The 12,326-nt window shown below is 44.5% G+C and overlaps 1 protein-coding gene across 1 annotated transcript in view; it reads left to right on the top strand.

Moving 5' to 3' along the window:
• LOC144494204 (Fc receptor-like protein 2) overlaps positions 1–12,326 on the top strand; it is a 56,432-nt gene that overhangs the window by 29,599 nt on the left and 14,507 nt on the right. Inside the window, exons 5-6 of the mRNA XM_078213806.1 lie at positions 7,888–8,175; positions 11,554–11,820. Coding sequence (XP_078069932.1) covers positions 7,888–8,175; positions 11,554–11,820 — 555 coding nt within the window. The remainder of the gene's footprint in view (positions 1–7,887; positions 8,176–11,553; positions 11,821–12,326) is intronic.

Below are 12,326 nucleotides of genomic sequence, written 5' to 3'. Positions count from 1 at the left end.
CCACGTGCTGTCACATCGATCATCTGTTATCCCTCCTATTGTTCAACTGATTGTCTTCAAGCACATTGAGCATTGAGTGGAGACTGCAGCAGACGGTCAGTGGTATCCTGCGTAGTTATAGGTAGCCATCCGGGATGAATTCCTACCCTCCAATGTTGTTTCCTTGACAAGAGCAAATGAAATGGATTGGGGAGGGGTGGGATTCGTAGAAACATTGGAACATTCATAAAAAACATAGAAACATAAAAATATGGAAAATAGGAGCAGGAGGAGGCCACTCTGCCCTTTGAGCCTGCTCCACCATTGATTATGATCAGGGCTGATCATCAAAATCAATATTTGATCCTGCCTTCCCATGCCCCCAGTATCCTTGGATCCCCATCGCCCCAAGAACTATATCTAGCTGCTTCTTGAAAACATTCAATATTTTGGCCTCAACTATATTTTGTGGGAGCGAATTCCACAGGCTGACCACTCTCTGGGTGAAACAAATTCTCCTCATCTCTGTCCAAAACCGTCTACCCTGTATCCTCAAACTGTGATCCCTGGTCCTGGACGCTCCCACTGTTGGGAACATCCTTCCTGCATCTACCCTGTATGGTCCTGTTAGAATTTTATAGGTTTCTATGAAATCCCCCTCATTCTTCTGAACTCCATTGAATATAATCCTAATCGACTCAATCTCTCCTCTCCAGTCCTGTCATCCCAGAAATCAGTCTTGTAATTCTAATCAGCTTAGGTCCTCAGTGAATGAAATGACTGTCCCTAGCTTTCATACGCATCACTTCAAATTCAGCATTATTCACAGAATGGCTAGTCATGGAAGAGGCTATTCAATCCATCTTTTCTGCACTGTCACCAAATGAGCCTTTGCGCGGTGCCATCCACCTACTGCCCGCGTTCTGCTCCTCATATCCTGTAGATTGATTATTTTAAGTCTTCTCATCGATGTCTCGATTGAACCTGCCTGCACCATCCTCTCCGGCAGAGAATTTCAGACGCCAACCATTCGTTGTGTGATTATATTTCTTCATGTCGGTTTTGCTTCTTTCTCCAATCACTTCAAAGAGTCCAAACTGGAGGGATAGGTTTAAGATGAGAGGGGAAAGATTTAAAAGGGACCTGAGGGGCAACTTTTTCACACAGAGGGTGTTGCGTGTATGGAATGAGCTGCCAGAGGAGGTGGTAGAGGCGGTTACAATTACACATTTAAAAGACATTTAGACAGGTACATGGATGGGAACGGTTGAGAGGATATGAGCCAAATGCAAGCAAATGGGACTACTTCAGTTGAGGAAACGTGGTCGGCATGGATGAGTAGGGCTGAAGGGCCTGTTTCCATGGTGTATATCTCTATGACTCAATCTGTGCCCCTTTGTCCTTGGTCCTTCCATGACTGAGAACAGGTGAATGAGTTGATGGTGCAAATCAGCACAAGTGGGTACGATCTAGTGGCCATTACAGAAACGTGGCTGAAAGGTGACCAGGACTGGGAGATGAATATCCAGGGGTATCAGGCGTTTAGGAAGAATAGACAGGAAGGAAAAGGTGGTGGGGTCGCGCTATTAATAAGAGATAATATCAGGGTAGTACTGAGGGATGACATAGGCTCTGAGGAACAAAACGTGGAATCGTTATGGGTAGAGATGAGGAATAGTAGAGGGAGAAAGACACTAGTAGGTGTGGTATATAGGCCCCCGAATAATAATGTTGAGGTAGGGAGGGCTATAAACAAGCAGATAAGGGATGCGTGTAAAAACGGAACGGCAATAATCATGGGGGACTTCAACATGCACATTGACTGGCAGACTCAAGTCGGTAAGGGTGGAATGGAGGAAGAGTTCTTAGAATGCTGTCGGGATAGTTTCCTTGAACAGCATGTTACGGAACCGACGAGGGAACGAGCTATTTTGGATCTGGTATTGTGTAACGAGGTAGGTAGAATTAAGGATCTTATTGTGAAGGACCCTCTTGGGTCTACTGACCACAATATGGTCGAATTTCTGATTCAGATGGAAGAGGAGAAAGTTTGGTCTCAAACCAGTGTCCTCTGTTTGAACAGAGGGAAATATGATAGGATGAGGGATGAATTGGCTAAGGTAGACTGGGAGAGCAGGCTGGCAGGTAGGATAGCTGAGGAACAGTGGAGGATTTTTAAGGAGATCCTTTTCAGTTCTCAGCAAAAATATATTCCAGCAAAAAACAAGGATTGTAAGAAAAGGGAGAACCAGCCGTGGATAACGGAGGAAATAAAGGAGAGTATTAAAATAAAAACAGCTGCGTACAGAGTGGCCAAAAATAGTGGAGAAACAAGTGATTGGGAAAAATTTAAGAAACAACAAAGAGAGACTAAGAAAGCGATAAAGAAAGGAAGGATAGACTATGAAGCTAGGCTAGCAATTAATATAAAAAATGATAGTAAAAGTTTTTATAAATATATAAAAAGGAATAGAGTGGCTAGAGTGAATGTTGGACCCTTGGAGGACGAGAGGGGGGAGTTAATAGTGGGAAATGAGGATATGGCTGAGTCTTTAAATAAGTTTTTTGTGTCGGTCTTCACGGTGCAGGACACAAATAGTTTGCCAAATATTAACGATAGAGGGTTGGCAGCAGGAGAAATACTTAATACGATTAATGTTACCAGAGAGGCAGTGCTGGGTAGACTAATGGGACTGAAGGTGGACAAGTCCCCGGGTCCGGATGGAATGCATCCCAGGGTATTGAAAGAAATGTCAGAGGGAATAGTGGATGCGTGAGTGATTATTTATCAAAACTCGTTGCATTCTGGGGTAGTGCCGGTTGATTGGAAAACGGCTAATGTTACGCCGCTGTTTAAAAAAGGAAGGAGACAAAAGGCAGGTAACTATAGGCCGGTCAGCTTAACGTCTGTAGTAGGGAAAATGCTGGAATCCATTATTAAAGAGGAGATAGCAGGGCATCTGGATAGAAATGGTTCGATCAATCAGACGCAGCATGGATTCATGAGGGGAAAGTCGTGCTTGACGAACATGTTGAATTTTTATGAAGATGTGACGAGGGCGGTTGACGGAGGAGAACCGGTGGATGCGGTGTTTTTGGATTTCCAAAAGGCGTTTGATAAGGTGCCCCATAAAAGGCTGCTGAAGAAGATTAGGGCACACGGAGTTGGGGGTAGTGTGTTAAAGTGGATTGGGGACTGGCTATCCGACAGGAAGCAAAGAGTCGGAATAAATGGGTGTTTTTCCGGTTGGAGGAAGGTAACTAGTGGCGTGCCGCAGGGATCGGTACTCGGGCCGCAACTGTTTACCATTTATATAGATGATCTGGAGGAGGGGACGGAGTGTAGGGTAACGAAGTTTGCAGACGACACAAAGATAAGTGGAAAAGTGAATCGTGTGGAGGACGGAGAAGATCTGCAGAGAGATTTGGACAGGCTGAGTGAGTGGGCGAGGATATGGCAAATGGAGTATAACGTTGAGAAATGCGAGGTTATACACTTTGGAGGAAATAATAACAAATGGGATTACTATCTCAATGGAAACAAATTAAAACATGCTACCGTGCAAAGGGACCTGGGGGTCCTTGTGCATGAGACGCAAAAGCCCAGTCTGCAGGTACAACAGGTGATCAAGAAGGCAAATGGGATGTTGGCCTATATTGCGAGGGGGATAGAATATAAAAGCAGGGATGTCTTGATGCACCTGTACAGGGCATTGGTGAGGCCGCAGCTGGAATACTGTGTGCAGTATTGGTCCCCTTATATGAGGAAGGATATATTGGCATTGGAGGGAGTGCAGAGAAGGTTCACCAGGTTGATACCGGAGATGAGGGGTTTGGATTATGAGGAGAGGCTGAGGAGATTGGGTTTGTACTCGTTGGAGTTTAGAAGGATGAGGGGGGATCTTATGGAGACTTATAAGATAATGCAGGGGCTGGATAGGGTGGAGGCGGAGAGATTCTTTCCACTTAGTAAGGAAGTTAAAACTAGAGGACACAGCCTCAAAATCAAGGGGGGTCGGTTTAAGACAGAGTTGAGGAGGAACTTCTTCTCCCAGAGGGTGGTGAATCTCTGGAATTCTCTGCCCACTGAGGTGGTGGAGGCTACCTCGCTGAATATGTTTAAAGCGCGGATGGATGGATTCCTGAGCGGTCAGGGAATTAAGGGTTATGGGGATCAGGCGGGTAACTGGTACTGATCCACGTCAGATCAGCCATGATCTTATTGAATGGCGGGGCAGGCTCGAGGGGCTAGATGGCCTACTCCTGCTCCTATTTCTTATGTTCTTATGTTCTTATGTTCTAACAGTTACTCCCTCGCTTTGTTTACACTGCCCAGACACCTCATGATTTTGAATACATCTATCGAATCTTCTCTGAGCCTCATTTTCTCCAAGGAAAACTGTCCCAGCTTTTCCAATCCCTGGAAACATTCTCATGAATCATATCTGTACTCCCGCTAATGTCTTCAAATCTTTCCAAAAATCCTCAGAACTCGACAATATTGTAGTTGAGGTGGAACTATAATCTTATAAACATTAAACGTAACCTCCTTGCTCTTATACTCGATGTCCTTATTAACAAAGCTCAGGAGACTCTAACCTTTATTAACTGTCCTGCCTCCTTTAATGATTTCTGCACATAAGCAGTCCAGACCATTTGCTCCTGCACCCCCTTCAGATTTTATATTCGTTACCCTCCATTTTATATTGCCTCTCTGTCTTTTTGTCAACAACAGGAGCAGCACGGTGGCACAGTGGTGAGCTCTGCTGTCTCACAGCACCAGGGGACCCGGTTCAATTCCGGCCTCGGGTCACTGTCTGTGTGGAGTTTGCACTTTCTCCCTGTGTTTGCATGGAGGTGCTCCAGTTTCCTCCCAAGATGTGTGGGTCAGGTTGATTGGCCATGCTAAATTGTCAGGGGAGTAACAGGGTAAATATGTGGGGTTATGGGAATAGGGCTGGATGGGATTGTGATCAGTGCAGGCTCGATGGGCCAAATGGCCTCCTGTACTGTAGGGATATGGGATTTTATGTATCACCTCACGTTTATCCATATTGAATTAGATCTGCCACCAACCCACAAACTTGAGTTTGCGCACTCTCCTCCTCAAGGTTCACAATGCTATCAGGTTTTGTATTGAATTCAAATACATTCAATGTCAGGTCCCAAATAAGAAGTGTCCTGGATTTAATGGCCAATACTGTCCATCGACCGAGCCTAGTAATATGAATTTCTTCCATGAGACAGATTTACAGTAGTTATGGTTTAAACATGGTGAAGCTATTCACAATCAAGGCAAAGTTTTGCATAGCAGAGTTTGGCGCCGTTATCAGTTTTGAAATTGCAGGAAACACCCAATCCATCTTATATGTTGCATAGTAAGAGGGGAAGTGGCCAGTCAGAAATTCAAACCTCTCCCACTATTCAATGCGGTAATGCTTGAGCTGAAGCTAAACTCCACCTAGATCTAGGGACCCTAGAGTTGGAAGTGTCGGTGATTAAAATGGATCCATATCTGTTTTGAAGCTTCTGTTGTTCACCTCCATCACCAGACCCAATGGCCATTTCTTTTGGAGATCATTCCAGATTACCTCTCTCCATTGTTGAAGGATTCTTTCTTTACATCAGTTCATGGACTTGGCATTACGCCCAAAATCTCTGCACACCCATAGAAAAACATAAACATAGAAACTGGAAGCAGGAGTAGGCCATTCGGTTCTTCGAGCCTGCTCCGCCATTCATTTTGATCATGGCTGATCATCAAGTTCAATATCCTGATCCCACCTTCCCCCCATATCCATTGATCCCTTTCGCCCCAAGAGCTGTATCTAATTTCTTCTTGAAATCGTGGTAGTAAATTGCACACATTCACCATTCTCTGGGTGAAGAAATTTCTCCTCACTTCAGTTCTGAAAGGTTTACCCCTTTTCCTCAAACTGTGATCCCTAGTTCTGGACTCCTCCACCATCGGGAACATTCTTTCTGAATCTATCCCGTCAATTCCTGTTAGAATGTTGTAAGTTTCTATGTGATCCCCTCTCACCCTTCTGAACTTCTCAGCAAAATCATTAATTTCTGTCTATTTAATTTATCAATGTATTAAATCATCTGGTGCACGGCAACTAGACCACCCTGTACCCTTCAAGAGCAAGAAAGTATTACAATAGTGTTATAATTTACCCGTGTTCTTCCAGGTACCATTTTTGTAAATCTGCTGTGCACCTGTTCCAATGCCAATATTTCCTGAGGTGTGCTGTTCCGAATTAGAATATTCTACATAGGATTTAACTAGAGATCTCTACCACAACTAAATAACTCCCATCCCTTAGGAATACAGGCTTTGAACAACATCAGGGATTCTTTTGGCTGTGCCAGACTCCCCACCGCTCACATTCGAACCAACTGATTTATTTTGATTGATTTGATTTATTATTGTCACATGTATTATATACAGTGAAAAGTATTGTTTCTAGCGTGCTATACAGACAAAACTTAACGTTCATAGAGAAGGAAATGAGAGAGTGCAGAATGTAGTGTTACAGTCATAGCTCGGTTGTAGAGAAAGATCAACTTAATGCAAGGTAGGTCCATTCAAAAGTCTAATAGCAGCAGGGAAGAAGCTGTTCTTGAGTTGGTTGGTACGTGACCTCAGACTTTTGTATCTTTTTCCTGAAGGAAGACGGTGGAAGAGGGAATGCTCAGCGTGCGTGAGGTCCTTAATTATGCTGGTTGCTTTACCGAGGCAGCGGGAAGTGAAGAAGACAGAGTCAATGGATGGGAGGCTGGTTTGCGTGATAGATTGGGCTACATTCACGACCTTTTGTAGTCCCTTGCTGTCTTGGGCATAGCAGGAGCCATACCAAGCTGTGATACAACCAGGAAGAATGCTTTCTATGGTGCATCTGTAAAAGTTCATGAGAGTCGTAGCGGACATGCCAAATTTCCTGAGTCTTCAGAGAAAGTAGAAGCGTTGGCGGGCTTTCTTAACTATAGTGTCAGGATGGGTGGATTAGGGCAGGTTGTTGGTGATCTGGACACCTAAAAACTTGAAGCTCTCGACCCTTTTTACTTTGCCACCATTGATGTAGACAGGGGCATGTTCTCCTTTACGCTTCCTGAAGTCGATGACAATTTCCTTCATTTTGTTGACATTGAGGGAGAGATTATTGTTGCTGCACCAGTTCACCAGATTCTCTATCTCATTCCTGTACTCTGTCTCGTCATTGTTTGAGATCTGACCCACTACGGTGGTGTCGTCAGCAAACTTGTAAATCGAATTGGAGGGGAATTTGGCCACACAGTCACTGGTGTAAAAGGAGTATAGTAGAGGGCTGAGAACATATCCATATGGAGCACCAGTGTGGAGGATGATCGTGGAGGAGGTGTTGTTGCCTATCCTTACTGATTGTGGTCTGTGAGTTGGGGAGTTCAGGATCCAGTCGCAGAGGGAGGTGCCGAGACTCAGGCCACAGAGTTTGGAGATGAGTTTTGTGGGAATAATAGTGTTGAAGGCTGAGCTGTAGTCAATAAATAGGAGTCTGACATAGGTGTCCTTGTTATCTAGGTTTTCCAGGATTGAATGCATGGCCAGGGAGATGGCATCAGCTATGGATCTGTTGCAGCGGTAGGCAAACTGTAGCGGATCCAGGTCGACCGGGAACTGGAATTTATTATCTAATTTAATATGATTTAAGTATCGATTTTCTGCCCCAATACATCCACTCCTTAGGAATGCAGGCTGTGGGCAACATCACAGATTCAGCTGCAGCTTACATTGGGCCCAGTCAATTTGGATGCAATAAACTCTCGCACACACCTGAACCAATTGATTTATCTCGAAATAATCACATGCAATTTAAGTAATGATTATCTGCCCCATTCCTAATTTTGGTTCTTTCATTCCAACAGAATTGGTTTCATTTGTGAACATTGAGGCTGTGCCAAGAATCGTGTGGGCCGACCAAAGGCTGTTACTCCGATGTAATTACAGCTTTCCCATCGGGAAAGGGCTGATTTACACTTTTTACCGAGAACGTTCGATTGTAACTGAGACAACCGTTCTGAATGAAACTGCTACATTGGAACTGAGGAATGTTACTTTGGAGGATAAAGGACGATATCGATGCGAAGTGCGCTATGTTGGGTATCCCAATGGACCTGTATTCTCATCAAATTACACACATGTCGTTATTAAAGGTACATGTTGCTGGACATTATCCACAAACTTAGCCAGTGACAAGTTGAAATTAAAGGTGCTCGGAAAGCTCAGGTCTGGAAACATCTATGGAGAGAGAAACAGAGTTAACTTTTTTGAGTCTGCAAAGGAATGAAAATGTGATGGTTTATAATGTTGAAAAGCGGGGTATGTGTGTGTGAAGGGGGGGCGCGTGGGAGGGTGGGGTGCAATCGGGTGGAGCAGAAAAGAGGTCAGAGTTAGCGTAAAAGGTAAGAGAGAATAAATGACAAATGTTATAGAGCAAAAGGAATGAGAAGGTCATGGTAAAGATCAAAAAAAAATCCAGAGGATGTGTGAATAGCAGCATAATAATCTGAGGGAAATTAAGACAACGAAAACCAAAGAACAAGAAGAGAAGGCGATGGTCTAGTCATATTATCGCTAGATTATTGATCAAAAACTTAGCTAATGTTCTAGGGACCAGTGTCCGAATCCCACGATGGAAGCTGGTGGAATTTGAATTCAAAAATCTGAAATTATGTGTTTACTGGTGACCAAGTAACCACTGTTATTTGTCAGAAAAACCCACCTGGTTCTCTAATGTCCTTTTGGGAAGGAAATCTGCCGTCCTTACCTGGTCTGGCCTGCTTGTGATTCCAGAGACACAGCAATCTGGGTGACTCGCAACTGTCCTCAGAACTGGCCCAGCAAGCCACTCAATTCAAGGGCAACTAGGGATGGGCAATAATGCTGGCCAGCCAGCGAGTCCCATGCCCTACGAATGAATAAATTAATGGGTGGCATGGTGGCACAGTACCACACAGCACAGGGACCCAGGTACAATTCTGGCCTTGGGTCACTGTCTGCGTGGTGTCTGCACGTTCTCCCCGTGTCTGCGTGGGTTTCCGCCGGGAGTTCTGGTTTCTTCCCACAGTCTGAAAGATGTGCTGGTTAGATGCCTTGGCCATGCTAAATTCTCCCTCAGCGTACCTGAACAGGTGCCGGAGTATGGTGAGGAGGGGATTTTCACAGTAACTTCGTTGCAGTGTTAATGTAAGCCTACATGTGACATATATAAAAAAAACTTTAAACTTAAACTTATAAAACTTTAAAAAAGGCTTATTCTTGCAAAAGAGGGAAAATGAAATGCAAAATGAGAGAGGTTGCTGAGTTCAATGTTGATCCCAATGTCTGTTAGTTTTAGCATCATCACTGGTTAAGGTTGACATTCATATTTGATGATTGGATTTTTAAAAAAGTTTGTTTGATGCTTATAAGAAATGTCAGAAGAAAAAATCTGAATAAAGCTTGGAAGGTGCAAAAGGGATTTTTCCCTCCAGCCCATTGCTTAACCGATAATTCTTCCAGAGAGGCAGACAGAGAAATGATCCAGATACTCACTGCGGTTTTCCTGTTAGATTGTAAAAGATGCAACCTTATGGAGGGCCTTTGCTGACATTACTTCTTGATGATTGGGTGTACATTGTTGGTTTGCAGTCAGGCATAAAAAGTGCTGTTGTAAATCAGACCGTATTCTTAGAGTTCACCCGATTAAATTATTTCAAATGGGGTGAACAGCCTGATCCACAACACTTTATCAAAAATAGTCCACAGCAGATGGTGACATTTGAATTCAATAAAAAATCAGGAACTAAAGTCTAAGGATGTCCATTGTGGATGGTCGTATTAAAAACATTGGGTTCACTCATGTCCTTGAGGGAAGGAAATCTGCCGTCCTTTCCTTGGGTCTGGCCTACCTGTGCCTCCATATCCACATCAATGCGGCACGGTAGCACAGTGGTTAGCACTGCTGCTTCACAGCTCCAGGGTCCCGGGTTCGATTCCCGGCTCGGGTCACTGTCTGTGTGGAGTTTGCACATTCTCCTCGTGTCTGCGTGGGTTTCCTCCGGGTGCTCCGGTTTCCTCCCACAGTCCAAAGATGTGCGGGTTAGGTTGATTGGCCAGGTTAGAAAATTGCCCCTTAGAGTCCTGGGATGTGTAGGTTAGAGGGATTAGCGGGTAAAATATGTGGGGGTAGGGCCTGGGTGGGATTGTGTTCGGTGCAGACTCGATGGGCCGACTGGCCTCCTTCTGTACTGTAGGGTTTCTATGATTTCTATGATTCTCAAATGCCCTCGGGGATGGGTAATAAATGTTGGTCCAGTCATCGACTCCCACATCCCGTGAACAAATCAAAAAACATCACCAGCTTCGTGACTGCTCTGAACCTGCATGTTAGGTGAATCTCATAGCACATCAGGTATCATCACCAGCTTATGCTGCTCAGAGATGCTATCAACACTGGGGTTTCCACTGAGCAGAATCTGAACTGGGCAAGCCATATAAATACTGCGACTACAAGAGCAGGTCAGAGGCAGGGAATCCAGTGGTGAGTGACTCACGTCCTGACTACCCAAAGCCTATCCACCATCTGGATAAATGCATCGCCAACAACATTCAAGAAGCTTGACACCATGCAGGACAGAGCAGTTGCTTGATTGTTACCCCTTCCACAAACATTCACTCCCTCCACCATCGATGCACAGTGGCAGCGACAAGCTGCACTCTGGAAACTCACCAAGGATCCTTCCTCAGTATCTTTCAAACCCACAACCACTACCATCTAGAAGGGCAAGGACAACAGATACATGGGAGCGCCACTGCCTGGATGTCTCCATCTAAAACACTCACCACCCTGACTTGGAAATATCTTGGCCGTTCCTTCACTGTCGCTGGATCAAAATCCTGGAACTCCCTCAGAGCACTGTGGGTGGACCTACATCTCAGTGACTGCAGCATTTCAAGAAGGAAACTCACCTCCTTTTCAAGGGGCAATTAAGGACAGACAATAAATGCTGACATTGCCGGCAATGCCCAAATCCCATAAATGTATAAAAAATACATTCTACCGAATTTTAAAGAATTCGTTCATGGGATATGGGCATCACTGGCTGGGCCAGGATTTGCCATCCCTAACTGCCCTTGAACTGAGTGGCTTGCTGGGCCATTTCAGAGGGCAGTTAAGAGTCAGCCAAATTACTGTGGATCTGGAGTCACATATAGGCCAGACCAGGTAAGAATGGCAGATTTCCTTCCCTCAAGGACATTAGTGAAGCAGATGGGTTTTGATGACAATTGATAATGGTTTCATAGTCATCGTTGGACTTTTATTTCCAGACCTTATATTGAATTCAAATTTCACCATGTGCCGGAGTGGGATTTGAACCCGGGCCCTCAGATTTCATAAAATGACCACCACCGCCCTTTTCCTCATCCCGAATTGAAATTACTACACATATAACTGCTTCATTTTGAACAAAATAGCAACAGGTCTCAGCCAGATACTTGGAATACCAAGCAATCATTAACAGGGATCTCCTTTTGCCCTTCAATTTCAGAAACTCCAGTGAGGATAACCGTGGACCCGGAAGTACCAGAGGATGGTGATAACATAACGCTGCGCTGTCTGTGCACGGATGATCTTGCGTGTGGCAGCAGACAATATTCATTCTACCGAAACAACACCCTTGTGAATTCTGATTCCGTCAGTCACAATGAGTATCGAATCCAAAATGCCACTGTGATGGATTCTGGATGGTATCATTGTGCAATTCTCAGCAGCAGTTTAACACACACAGCCAAAAGTGTGCAAATTACTGTTAAGAGTAAGTTGGAGATTGGTTCAAGTGCCTTTGGCCAGGAGTGAACAAACTGCGCTTCCCATCCATGGGATGTGGGCATTGCTGGCTGGGCCAGCATTTATTGCCCATCCCTAGTTGCCCAAAGGCAGTTGAGAGTCAACCACATTGCTGTGGCTATGGAGTCACATGTAGGCCAGACCAGGTAAGGACGGCAGATTTCTTTCCTGACAGGACATTAATGAACCAGATGGGTTTTTACAACAATCGACAATGGTTTCATGGTCATGATGAGACTTTTCATTCCAGATTTTTATTTAATTCAAATTCCACCACTTGCTGTGGCAGGATTTGAACCCGGGTCCCCAGAACATTACCCTGGGTCTCTGCATTACTAGTCCAGTGACAAGACCATTATTCCTCCCATGGAGAATTTAATTCACAGAATTTAATTCTGATCAATTCAATAGATCTAAATCTGATCAACTTTTCTTCCACAGAAATTGCTGGATTTACTGCTCAGTGACCAAGTG

Source organism: Mustelus asterias, chromosome 5 (genome assembly GCF_964213995.1).
Source record: "Mustelus asterias chromosome 5, sMusAst1.hap1.1, whole genome shotgun sequence".
NCBI classification, from domain to species: Eukaryota; Metazoa; Chordata; class Chondrichthyes; order Carcharhiniformes; family Triakidae; genus Mustelus; species Mustelus asterias.
Note: the sequence above shows the minus strand (reverse complement) of the source record. Positions and strands in the feature narration are given on the sequence as shown.